Here is a 13,527-nt window from a genome sequence, read left to right as displayed (position 1 = left end):
TTATCATTTTTGAATTATTTGGTTAGCCTTTTATGGTGTGGATGGCAACCAAATAGGGGATTATCAAAGAATTGAGTTTTTTCCATAATCTTTTTCTTCTCCTTCTCTCTCGTTCCCTCATCCCATAGCTTCACCGTCTCTAACCTCCCTCGACCGCCCACTCCTCTCTCTTTTTTAGAACTCTCTATCTTCGCCCGAACCCTTTCCACCATCCATAGTCCTTCCACCACTACCTTCCTTACCGGTGACACCCCATTACCGCCGGCCTACCATCTCCATAATCCACCTAAGGTCTCGTGCCCCCATCCACGGATTCAAATGATTGACTCCCCGATGTCCGCCCACTTATCCGAAGATATCTCCAGATTCTGCTGTCTAGTTCACTTGAAATTTGATTTGTTGGAAAGCTCTTTTCCAAAGCTATGACCTATCAAAATTTCACGTTGATCCGATGGCTATATTTTTAGAAATATTTTTCTAAAGTTTCATACAAGATCCTGTCCAGATTTAAAAAGGAGATCAATCAAACTTTAATCTAAGGGAGATCGTATCATTCTTTTTTCTAGTATTTTCATTTGCAGTACTAATCAGGGTTCCAACAACCACTTCTCCCCCTCCGCTTAAGTGAGAAAATAAAAGCTATGTGTTTTTCATACAAATAAATTGCCCTAAAAATCACCTGTTTAAGTTAGGTCAAAAATAAGTAATTTGTATAAAAAAAGAAGGTGATCATGACTTGGTCAAGCTTCAGTCGGATAAGGATTCTCAGTCAGATAAGGATTCTCAGTCAGATAGGCTATCCTAAAACAGCTGCGACAGCGTGCTACTGCACGTAACTTTTGTCATCCGCCAAAAATTGATATTGATACTTCTAAGTTCGAATCCATGCGGTAACTTTTACAAAATGCCACCAAATTTAGCCAATATTTAGAAGCAACACTCGACGAACCTCCCAGATCGTCTCCTCTTCCTGGGGTACCGTACGCGTCCCTTCCTCTCTCCTTCGAAACTCCTCCCATATGGAGAAGAAATCGGCGCCGGATCAGCCATCGGAGCACGAGAGATCGGCGGAACGTGGAGACCTCGAGTACCAATCCGGATTCGGCAACCACTTCTCCTCCGAGGCGATCCCTGGCGCGCTGCCACGGCGGCAGAACAGCCCCCTCCTCTGCCCTTTTGGCCTCTACGCCGAGCAAATCTCCGGCACCGCTTTCACCGTCCCTCGCAAGCTCAACCAGTGCAGGTCACCCGATTTTTTCACAGCTCAACTTTAGTGATCCTTTATTTATTTTTTCTTCTTAAAAGATTAAGATTGAAGTAAAATATTGGAATTATGAATAAGTCCTCGATTAGTTTCTTGAAATCTTGTTCATTTGTTTTGTAGTTGGTTGTATCGTATAAAGCCGTCTGTTACGCATGAGCCGTTCCACCCTCGTGTTCCCGGTAATAGCAGACTAGTTAGTGAGTTCAACCAGTCCACAAGCTCAGCCACACCGACCCAGCTGAGGTGGAAGCCTGTAGATATTCCTGATTCGCCCGTGGATTTTGTCGATGGGTTGTATACGGTTTGTGGAGCAGGGAGTTCTTTTCTTCGCCATGGATACGCGATCCACATGTAAGTATGTTAAATTTATACTCCTTGCTATGTTCTTGAAATCATAGCTGTTTCTTTGATGCTAAAAGTGACGGCTTTCTTTGTAATTCATTATGTAGTAGTTTATATTCGAGTTGCTAAGTTGTAGTACTTCTGTCAGCTGGTTCCACAAAAATTACTTCAAGCATGTGCATCATATAGTACCTGTTGATTTCTCTTTATCTACTCTTATGTAAGATGACTCTGTGAACATGTAGGTATGCTGCTAACAAGTCGATGAATGGTTGTGCCTTCTGCAATGCTGATGGTGATTTCCTAATAGTTCCCCAACAAGGAAGTAAGTGGTCTGACATCTAGTGAAGTCCTCACCAATATTTGTCGGACTAGAAATCGACATATTCACAAGGGCATTGTTGCTTGGATGTTGGCAATAATCAGTTTTAAGAGGGAAGCAGAAAAAAATATTAATTGTCACTGCAGTCAGAGAACTGAGAAGTCTATGAAAATTACAATTTCTTTTATCATTAAAAGTAGCAAGGCACTTCATGACCTTATTATGAAATATGATTAGAATTTGCTGACGCTGCCACTAGCACATGCATCTTGATATGGATTTGCTTAGAAATCTTATCTGCCCAGAGCATTTCTTCTAGAAAAAGATGTCCCTTGTTTGGAGAAACAACAATTGTAGTCATAATTGAATTGTTGGCTTTTCATGTGAGGCTATGAAACAGTTTTAAATTACAAGATTATCTTGACCCTTCTCTTTATGTAAAATATACATTTAGAAGAATTAAAATAGAAAATTTGCTTAAGACCCACTTTGGGTTCATGGCCCACCATCTGTCGGGTGCCATGAAATCTATTGTCTTCCATGTACTTGCCAAGTGTCTTTTGGAGCAATGCTTATTCCCTTTTCTGCCTCTCTTTGAAGGTGTGTTATGTTTTATGGCTTTAGTATCATGGACTGAAAATATTGACTTTGATCAATCCTAGCCAATCATAATGTTTTCACCCTAGATAGCTGTCTGTGATTATGAAACTATATTACAAGTTTGTACTAGCCTCACAAATAAACTTTCTTTCTTTCTTTCTTTCTTCCTCTTTTATTTTTTTGAATTTTTATCATCTGTTGGCAGTGTTTTTTTATTTTCAGTTTTTGGTAATCAAGTAGATGCCAGTGAGACACTTGAAATTTCTGCTACACATTCTTTTGAATATGTGATACATTATTGATATTTGAAAACAGAGCAGATATGTTTCCCCATAACGTCAGCAAGCTTATGACAACAATATAATTACTGTATTCTGGTTTCTCTAAATCAAAATATAGATGGAGGGTTGCAAGAGAAGTGTTGTTGTGATAGGATCTGTCTCCTGGTTATGACAGACATTTATTGTTCTTGATACTCAGGAGGAACTGCAAAAATATCTTCTTAACTGCCAAGTAATAGTTGTTTTCCGATTCTATCAGGCGATTTATTAGGATATCTTTATAGTATTAATCTCCTGAAAAAAATTCAGAATCTTCATAACTTCCCACATTGTCTATTTTCTTATCAAGCTCAGGGCTGTTGATCACTACTGAATGTGGAAAATTGCAAGTTTCACCTGGAGAAATAGTTGTTATTCCTCAAGGATTTCGTTTTTCTGTCGACTTGCCTGATGGCCCTTCACGTGGTTATATTGCTGAAATTTTCGGAACCCATTTTCAGCTTCCTGATCTTGGTCCAATCGGTATGAGCTCCAATATTCAGCTTTGTATGACAATTAGTAACATGCTCGTATATGCTTTTTCTTTGCTGTAGCCTACCACATTTTAATATAAGATTAGATGCTTATATGTTGTTTAGGTGCTAATGGTCTGGCTGCTGCAAGGGATTTCCTTGTTCCCAGTGCCTGGTTTGAACAAATGTCACATCCAGGGTACACAATAGTGCAGAAGTTTGGTGGTGAGCTGTTTACGGCAGTGCAAGATTTTTCTCCATTTAATGTAGTTGCTTGGCATGGGAATTATGTACCATATAAGGTACATACAAATGCTTCTATTTATGCTATGTGCTGCTTGACTATCTCTGCCTTCTTTGAGAACTAGAAACAGTGAACATGTTCTTCATTCTAGTTGATCTCCCATTTGGTGTCTTTTCACTGAAGTCACATTTATTAAGGTAGATTTACTAAATTCAGGAAGAACTAGGTTACATCTGTTGAGTAGCTTCTTTGGCACTGTATTTGGACTACGAAAGTCCCGTATGATAGTGGAAGTAACAAATATTACTTTAGATGGGTATATATATATCAAATGTTTATGCAGGTGTGTCTATAATAAAAGGAGTAATAATCACATACTTACTCTAGTGAACTCGACTAATGGAAAGGGTTTGTGATGCATGATCTTGAATGATACATTAATGATAAACACTTAAATATTATGTTTATAACTTCTGCTGTTAAATTAAGTGTAGAAACTGCACCATCAGTCTAAGGTGATAAAAGATTAACCGACAGGGTTGTCACTATTAGAGAGTGAGAAAATTAAATGACAAAGATGCCAGGGGAGAGGATAATTTTGACAATTTTCCCTGATTCCGAGAACGGATGAGAGAGTAAAAACCAGGAAGCAAGTAAGAACACAGGAATAAGCCTCAAGTAGAGCCTCATGAAGGCAAGTCTTAATACTTTTTTCAGCATGAACTTTGATTCAATATTTTTAAAGGCCACCTTTAAGCAGAATGCCTCTGTTAAAAAAAATGTTCCAATCCATGTCTATTTCATCAATTAACTCTTGGAGTTACTTCTTTTCAGTATGATCTGAGCAAGTTTTGCCCATTCAATACTGTCTTGTTCGATCATGGCGACCCTTCGATAAATACAGGTGGCTGAACTTCAGGCTAAACTATTTAGATATTCTGAATTTGCCATTGTCCTGGTTATATGCTCCATGATTAATACCTTCTTTTTACTCAATTACAGTACTGACAGCATCATCTGATAAAGCTGGCGTAGCATTGCTTGATTTTGTAATCTTTCCACCTCGTTGGTTGGTTGCTGAGAATACCTTTCGCCCTCCATACTATCATCGCAACTGCATGAGTGAATTCATGGGCTTAATCTATGGGGTGTATGAGGTACTATTCGTTGATCTCTTCAAAGCGGTATATGAGAAGTACTCTTTTAATTGTTGGATGTTCTGTATACTTCATACAAGATTCTTGTAGGCTAAAGCTGAAGGTTTTCTCCCTGGAGGTGCTAGTCTTCACAGCTGCATGACACCACATGGACCTGACACTAGGACATATGAGGTTATATCTGCTCTTAGATGCCTTATCTGTTCTTCAACTAGGTCTTCCTATTGATCAGTTGTTTGCATGACAGGGAACTACTGCTTGTGGCACGGTCATTGATCCGTTTAAAATTAGTGGAACCCTAGCCTTCATGTTTGAGTCTTCTCTCATTCCCCGAGTCTGCAGATGGGCTCTCGATTCTCCATTTCTCGATTCTAACTACTACAAATGTTGGATTGGGCTAAGATCACACTTCTCATATAATGATGGACAAACAATGAGCAAGAACATTGACGATGAAAAAGTCAACGGCGTTGATGCACAATGATCTGGAAGCAGTGGTTTCAACAAGGTGTAGACTGAGATGCAAATGATTTGTACATCATGAACTATCTATATTCTAATAATGATAATGATAATATAATGTGTAAAGCATTGGCCGGTTGTCCATACAATTGCACGGTATTGTTCTACTAACAAGGGAGAGGTTCCCCATCTGTAACTAATTTATTCTTGCTTCTAATGATAAACCAAGGGCTAATATGCTGCCAGTTAGAATTAGAGATCTTTTGCTATTTTATTGCATTTGATTTTTCAAGTTAGCATATAAATGCGAGTGCATATTTTGTTATAATAAATATACACAATTTATATATTGTATATTAGAGTCCATTATAATAAATTAAAAGATTAAATGTAATTAAATTGGAAAAGCCCTTTAAAATTAGTCACGTTATTATCTTTTGTTAGAAGGTGCTACTAAAATTCTTTCTTTGTAATGTAGCATTTTTATTCTTTTGCAACAGTCCACTTGAAGCTATGGTTCGTCTCTGAAAGGGAGTGACATACTTAGAGGCTTTTATGTACTTCGTTTACATCACTGTGAGAGGTCAAAAGATAAAGGATATCAAGATGAGAATCAGAAAGCTATGGTTGATGTGTTTGAGACCCCCTTACCTCGAATACAAAAGGTGATAATCTATGAAGCACCTCCATTTGAAAGGAAGGGCCATCTTTTGTGAGTAGGTCTTAATATAGTTCATATATATATATATATAATAAATACTTGCAATCTTAATTTAATGGGTATGATAGTTTTGATATAATAATACTAATTTCTATCAAGGTAAAATGTATGATAATTTTGATAAATTTCCTAAATAATTGTACATGCTTGATCGGATTGCACATGGGTAGAACAAACCTCTAATGAATTCGTGAAGCTCGCTACCAAATGGTTAGCATTTTTGGCAAGTCAAATCCACTCGACAATACTAGTTTTTTATATATTTTATTTTGGATAAAATTATGGCTATTGAATGTGCACAATCAATGCATTAATGTACATGTGACAATATACTTGAACCGACCCGAATGGTTAGCATTTTTGGCGAGTCAAATCCACTCGACAATACTAGTCTTTATATATTTTATTTTGGATAGAATTATGGCTATTGAATGTGCACAATCAATGCATTAATGTAGGGGTGACAATCGGGTCGGGTTAAGCGGGTTCGGGTCGGATCAGATTCGGGTCGGGTCAACATTACCTTGACACGAACACGACCCGATTAATAAACGGGTTGCATTTAGTAAACACGAACACGATCCGATTGATAAACGGGTAACACGACACGACCCGTCTAACCTGTTTAATAAACGGGTCAAGTTAACACGACACGCTAACACGACCCGTCTAACCTGTATACTTAAACAGGTCGTGTTAACTCGACACGTTAACACAACCCGTCTAACCCGTTTAATACAATTATATATAAAATTTAATATTTACTGATTTATTATATATAAATGGTGTATTACACAAATACAATCCTAATAATTCATACAATATTAAAATTAAACGGGTTAAACGGGTCACCCGACCCACCCGACCCGCCTGACCCGTTTACTTAAACGGGTTAAACGGGTCAGAGGCATAAACCCGAACATGACCCAATTAATAATCGGGTTAGACGGGTTGACCCGTTTATGACCCGAACCCGATTAATCTAAACCCAAACCCGATTAATCAAGTTTTGCCACCGCTACATTAATGTACATGTGACAATATAATTGAACCGACCCGAATTGATCAGGCCATACCTAATTTTCTTACTAGATAAATGAGACCAAGCAAGTTTCAAGGAGCGTCGACTTAAGATTCAAAGCTGGATGTAGCAATTGAGTGCAACATATTGTGACAAGTTTATAGTCATTCCTAATAGAATCTTTATAAGGGGTTATTTGGTTTTTTATATTTAAAAATAAATTTTTTTTAAAGGAGACATATTTTCTCTAGATGTTGTATATAGAGATATAAAGAGATTGTTTAGTTAATTGTATTTTATAAAGCCGTATTTGTTAAACATATAATTGTAATGTTTTATTTGTACTTATATAAGTAGCAAATTATTACTTTAAACAGAATTTTATTCATAAAATATGCCTAGATATAAGCCATAACATAAGTTATAAGATGTTTAATAAAATATATTGAAGTGAAAGACAATAAATAGTGCCAATGAACAGTGGGCTGTTAAAATAATCGAGCCGTAACTAAAGATCTATCAAGCTTGGCTTCAAAGTGAGCCGATTTAAGTGTGAAGTGCATAACATGCTCAGAATTAATTTCAAGTTCAGCTTGATTATGAGCTGGAGCCAGCTCGATCAAATCATCTCGATTATATTAAAAATAATAATATACTATATAATACATATGACTAACATTAACTGTTAGATTAGTATCAAAATGATCATAATATTACTAAATTAGTTCTTATACCTTCATCATTGAATCAAGCCTTATTTCAATCAAGTTTTATTCGATACAAGCTTGATTAGCTCGATGTAGAGCAATTATAGCGGAGGAGAGAAGAGAACACTAGAAGAGAGATGGGAAATGGGTTAAGGTTAGAGATCCAAGCAAGAGGAGAAAGATATGCATCAGGGTTGGGAATAGAAATGGCTAGATCTTCGGATTAGAGGATGCAAGTAAAAAACTAGTACATATGCAGTCTTTTGACATCCAATTTGATTACATAGAATGTTAGTTAAAATGTCATATCGAACTCTAATTAGGTTGTTCTAAATGATGTATTTTAGGTTTAGTGCATTAAATCAAACAGTGTTCTTTTAAGTTAGATGCTGCATCTGTTAGTGCGGCACCTTAGAAAAGCATCCAATAAAAGAGAGCACTTAAATGTGTCATAACCTCTTTGCATTTATCACTCAGCTTGAGCTTCACCTCTCCCAGCTCGGTTTAAAGTAAATCTCTCATTCATGCAGCCCAAAGATTAATATCCGAGCAAGAAAACCTTACAGATTGCCAACAAAACCCACCAAACGACACAGTTGAGATAATGCGGAAATGATTGTGTTTAGAAGTATTACACCTATCCCTTTCTCCCATCATCACAGTGTAGCAGATAGATTAAGAAGAAGGGAGTGCTGAGGAGTTCTCCATCATCCTGATAGTGTGCTGTAGTGCGTACAGGATGGCATGCATGGAGAGGTGCAAAGAGAGAGGGAAGGAGCTGGTGCCTCCTCAACACCCCCAGTATCGCCGGACGGCGCACAGCATGTCGTCGTCGTCGCTGCTGCGGAAGAGGTCCGATCAGTTGATGGACAGCAAGGCCGGATCGTTTCTCCCCCTCCGCCGCGGTCTCCTCGCTGACCTCCACGTCGTCTTCCTCGGCACCAAGCTCTTCCCTCTCTTCCCGGCCGCCCTCGTCGCCCTAGTGGCGAGTTACTTCCATTTTGGCATGGTAAGTTTTATTTATTTATTTAGAAAAATTGTACTTTACCTCTCTGGTTTAGCTAAAGTACGATAGTTATTTTTTTTAATTATATTTGACTAAATTACATATCGAATTTGTAAATATTTATTTATGATAGTTATGCATTTAAAATAATATTAATTAAAATCTAAATAATAAATATATTGAACTTATGTATATTTATATTTTATATAAGTATAGTAGCTATAATTATACATTATTATTTATCTATTTTCATGAAACACTTTTAATTTTTTTATCAAATATTAATAAGTCATGACTATTTACTAGAAATGATTTAACTAAAATGTTTCACTACATTGTTCTCTCTACTTCTTATCCATCAAAAACACCCTATAATTATATTTGAATATTTAAACTATTGACGATTTTCACAAAGAATTTTTTTTCCATTTTATCTAAATTTTTCTTTAAAATATTTTATATAGCTCTCATGTGATCAATTTTAAACATTTTGATGAGGACTGTTATACACTTACTATAAAAGAAAAAAAAAAGTTAAAGAATAAATTAACAATCTGATCAATATTAAAGTACTTTATTCGAGCAGAGAAAATAACCATACTAATTATTTAACCGGTCTTGCTATTCATAATACATTTTGTAAGGAATGAAATAATCTGCAGTCGAATTTAGTGCAATGGTTGTTGTGAAATGAATTATGTTTACAGACTTTTTCTTTAAAAAAAGAGAGAGATATTAGATAGTTGGGATCTCGAGGGAGTCAAATTGTCATAAAAAAGAATAAAAATAAACAAGGGGTATCATGAAATAGGCCATAGTTTAGAGAGTCTGTGTAATTAATCTATGAATTTCTCCTCACAAACTAGATCTAACTATTAATTAAATTGAAGGCTCACTAAGTACGTACCTACCTTTGAGACATTACATGTTGAAAGGTGGTCCTACCAATCCTGGACGAATTATAATAGAATATTTTCTTGTGGTGTGAGATCCACAATCGAATCCTAGATCTCCAATTACAAGCCTAAAAGAGCAAATATTTAACTCAATTCTCTATGTATCCTGAATCATTCTGTAATTCATAAATCTATCTATCTTAGAGAATTATTAACTATGAGACCCTTTCACTACCTAGTTAGGCTTTTATTATGCACATAACTAATCCAATATATCATGTGTCCTTAATTGGAATAGTCCTTACTTGTGGATACCTACCTCAGACTACTTATTAATGTGGGTGTCGTGTTGCATTAGAGAATATTATTACGGGTAATTCGTGGAAATAATAAAAATAAAACATAAGATTGAGATATCATTTCCACTTCTATTGTTTTCTTTCTAAATATCATTTCGCTGTGATAGAGGAGAGAAGTTTCTACTGTACATTTAATGCTGTGGTTTTCTCTGGTCTGAAAGATATGGGTTCCCCTACTAAAAGATTATTAACTATTTTTTCAATGTATTACGTCAATTATTTTTATAGATCATACGGGCTAGATTCATATATTATCCTAATTAATTTGAGTGCGAAATAGATCTGATAAACATTCATAGAAGTTGACTTTCTCTTCTCTTTTCTATGATGCATTATGTAATTTGTTTAACAGATTTGCTAGCTAAATTTACCTAGATTTAAGTCCGGATTAGACCGGATAAACATTTAATATAATATAACTTTATTTTTCTGCAACGTATTACGTATTATTTTTATGGATCAAACAAGGAAAAGATCCTTATATACATTTGCTATAAGATATGTTGTCAAATCATGCTATCTATGATCTCGTATTACATAAACTTAATTAGAAATAGATGTGATAAATACTTACTAGAAGATGAATTCCTAACTTCTAAGTTACGTAAAGTGCACAACAATCAGAGATATAGGCTGTAGTTCATAATTTTTCTAATGTATTTCAAAGATTTATTTTTATTAACTAGGAAAATTCATCTTATTTCGTTTCTAAACTTATTTTTTTTTATTCTCTAATTGGAGTGAACAGGCTTGGGTATTTGCCTCAAGTTTGGTAGGCTTAGCTCCTCTTGCTGAACGTGTGAGTTTTCTTAGTGAGTAAGTAAATATACATCTAAATTAAACCTTTCCACGATTTAATCATTCTTTCAAAAATTAATTTCTTGTATTGCATCTACTAATCTCTTCATATGCTTCATTGATGTCACAGGCAAATCGCTTATCACGCTGGCCCAACCGGTAAGCCAAGCATCTCAAAACAAATACATAAATCACTCGCCATGATTTTATTAGTCTTTATGTATTGCATCTACTAATCGCTATGATTGTAAAAGAAAATTTGTATAAATAGTCTTTATGTTTTTAGATTATTGTGTCATTTGCTATAGAGTCTTGAGAGCGGTTTCATGTGGGTTGATTATGTGTTTGTTAAATATATACCAACGTATTAGTATTAGTCGTGCACATTCGAGACAACTCTGATTACATTCAAAATTTGAACGAGTATGAATTAAATGTTATGTTAATGCATATCTTTTAATGAATCTCATGCTGTGCAGTTGGTGGTCTGCTGAATGCCACCTGTGGGAACGCACCTGAGCTAATAATCGCACTGTTAGCTCTCCAAAGATCCAAGCTACAAGTCCTCAAATGGTCTCTCCTCGGCTCCATCCTTTCCAACCTTCTCCTCGTCCTGGGCTCTTCTCTCTTGTGTGGTGGAATCGCCAACTACACCAAGGAACGCCTCTTCGACCGTGTAAGTTTACCCATGCAACTATTACTTTCTTTTGCAAATGACTAGATATACATTACTAGGAGAAAAAGAGAAGTCTCATAAAGGACTAAATTAGTAGCTAATCGAAATAACAATCTTGGTTTCTACTACTGCAGAGACAAGCGGACGTGAATTTAAGCCTGCTGCTGCTGAGTGCTGCTTGTCACATTTTGGTGTTCACTTATAAATTTGCTGCGAGATCTGGAGAGCACGAGTCTTCAGATGTCACTGCAGTGGGGTTATCGAGAGCTTGCAGTGTTGTGATGCTCCTGGCGTATGGTGGGTGCCTCCTCTTCCAGCTCAAGACCCATCGCCAACTCTCGGAAATCCAAGAGGTTCAGAATCTTGTCAAGCCCCCCCCAAGTAGTCTGTAGTTCAAAACTTGCCCACTCTTTGTTACTGACTTATGTTTCCATGGACAGAATGAATCTGATGAAGATGATGACAGTGTTCCGGATACTCCAGAGATTGGGTTTGCAAGTGCATTTGCTTGGTTAGTAGCCATGACTGCTGTGATTGCAATTCTATCAGATTATGTTGTTGGTACTATTGAGGTAACTAGAAAAACCTTAACAAATTAACTCGTGTTCATATGGACATGTTTCTCTTTTTTTTGTACCTTATATTTCTACAACAATAAGTTTCTCCTAATATTATTAGGCTACATCAGAGTCATGGGGTATATCTGTTAGCTTCATCAGTGTAATCTTGCTGCCTATTGTTGGAAATGCAGCTGAACATGCAGGTGCAATTATCTTTGCCTTCAGAAATAAGATTGTAAGTTAAGTTGAGTTCTTGATGCTTTATCCAATCTTTTGACATGGCTCATCATATCAAATAATTGATCATAAATGTATCAGGATATTGCTCTGGGTGTCACTTTGGGTTCTTCAACCCAAATCTCCATGTTTGTGGTGAGAATTCAGCAGTGTCTTTCCAAAATATCTCTAAAGTTTATCCATATATTTATATATATACATCTTTGCTTATCTTTTTTTTTTTTAATTTTTAAACTATTGATTGATATCTTGCATAATATGAATAGATTCCACTAAGTGTAATTGTGGCATGGATGATGGGAATCGACATGGATCTTGACTTCAAACTGTTGGAGACTGTATCATACTTTTTAGCAATTGTCATCACTGCCTTCTCTCTTCAGGTAAAACATAAACATCAATCACTCCTATTAAAATGTTGCTTTCATAGAAAATTCCATGATTCTCAAGTGATTCTTGAGACTGCTGGTGAGAGGATTTAGCTGAACTAGTATTCTCTAATCTTACAAATTAAGTGCTGCTTTTCTTTGCAGGATGGCACTTGGCACTATATGAAGGGATCGGTTCTCCTACTTTGTTACATTGTGATTGGTTCTTGCTTTTTCATCCTAAGATCTTCTCTAGGCAAGTATTGGTTACATAATATATAATTAATTAACTTCAAACTAGCATATATAATATGATGCTTTATATATATGTCATTCATCCTCAGCTTCCCTAAAAGCACACTCATTTTTGACCTACGATTGAAATGGCAGATCAAGGAGGGTTCTGTGATTTGGATACTAAGAAGACACTAACACCCAAGATGATCATGAGGGCTTAGCAATGGAAGCTTGGATTTATGAACATAATGCCAGCATCATCACGCCAGTTAGGTCAACCTGATTGAGAGTCATGCCACTGTTACTATAAACTGCCCCTATTGTTACTATAAACATTCTCTTATGGTAAATAATTATGTCAAATATTCCTGATATCATGCCTTGTATAACGTGAATAGAGGATATTCAAAAACTGATTTGTAACCTCCCTATTCTTTCCATATATTGTAACATCATTATAAATACAGAAGCATAGCAAAGGTTATAATTGCCTTTGCTAATCCTTATTTGAATTCTTACATGGTATCAGAGCAATAGATGAGTAACTCTCGCAATTTTTTTTCATGGCCAACTCTATTGATTCTACCATCTCTTCCACCTCCACTATCTCCAATGCAACATTCTCCATCTCCAATATCTCTCACTGCATATCAGTTGAGCTAGATCGGTAGAATTATCTAATTTGGAAGGCACAATTTCTTCCTGTGCTCATAAGCCAGGACGTATATGGGCATGTTGATGGATCCACACCATGCCC

At 36.1% G+C, this 13,527-nt stretch overlaps 2 protein-coding genes across 3 annotated transcripts; both read left to right on the top strand.

Annotated features, from left to right (window-relative positions):
- Positions 1-874: 874 nt before the first annotated feature.
- On the top strand, positions 875-5,437 carry LOC140778178 (homogentisate 1,2-dioxygenase). Its single transcript, XM_073122762.1, has 9 exons — positions 875-1,243; positions 1,385-1,615; positions 1,852-1,931; positions 3,164-3,331; positions 3,448-3,623; positions 4,400-4,469; positions 4,568-4,722; positions 4,813-4,896; positions 4,970-5,437. The coding sequence occupies exons 1-9, from the start codon at positions 1,020-1,022 to the stop codon at positions 5,204-5,206; spliced, it is 1,425 nt and encodes a 474-aa protein (XP_072978863.1). The 5' UTR covers positions 875-1,019; the 3' UTR covers positions 5,207-5,437.
- A 2,712-nt stretch (positions 5,438-8,149) lies between these two features.
- On the top strand, positions 8,150-13,234 carry LOC140778617 (vacuolar cation/proton exchanger 1a-like). Of its 2 annotated transcripts, XM_073123418.1 has the most exons (11): positions 8,150-8,642; positions 10,643-10,710; positions 10,823-10,851; positions 11,172-11,368; positions 11,503-11,721; positions 11,809-11,940; positions 12,047-12,163; positions 12,247-12,300; positions 12,432-12,548; positions 12,699-12,789; positions 12,924-13,234. In XM_073123418.1, the coding sequence occupies exons 1-11, from the start codon at positions 8,373-8,375 to the stop codon at positions 12,989-12,991; spliced, it is 1,362 nt and encodes a 453-aa protein (XP_072979519.1). In that variant the 5' UTR covers positions 8,150-8,372; the 3' UTR covers positions 12,992-13,234. The 2 variants fall into 2 exon arrangements, 1 of the variants encoding a protein (XP_072979519.1); XR_012107214.1 differs by lacking the exon at positions 12,924-13,234 and having other exon boundaries at positions 12,047-12,131.
- The last annotated feature ends 293 nt before the right edge of the window (positions 13,235-13,527 follow it).

This window comes from Typha angustifolia, chromosome 15, assembly GCF_048772165.1.
Source record: "Typha angustifolia cultivar Huaian chromosome 15, ASM4877216v1, whole genome shotgun sequence".
In the NCBI taxonomy this organism is placed as follows: Eukaryota; Viridiplantae; Streptophyta; class Magnoliopsida; order Poales; family Typhaceae; genus Typha; species Typha angustifolia.
The sequence above is the reverse complement of the archived record's forward strand: the minus strand, read 5'-3'. Positions and strand labels throughout refer to the sequence as shown.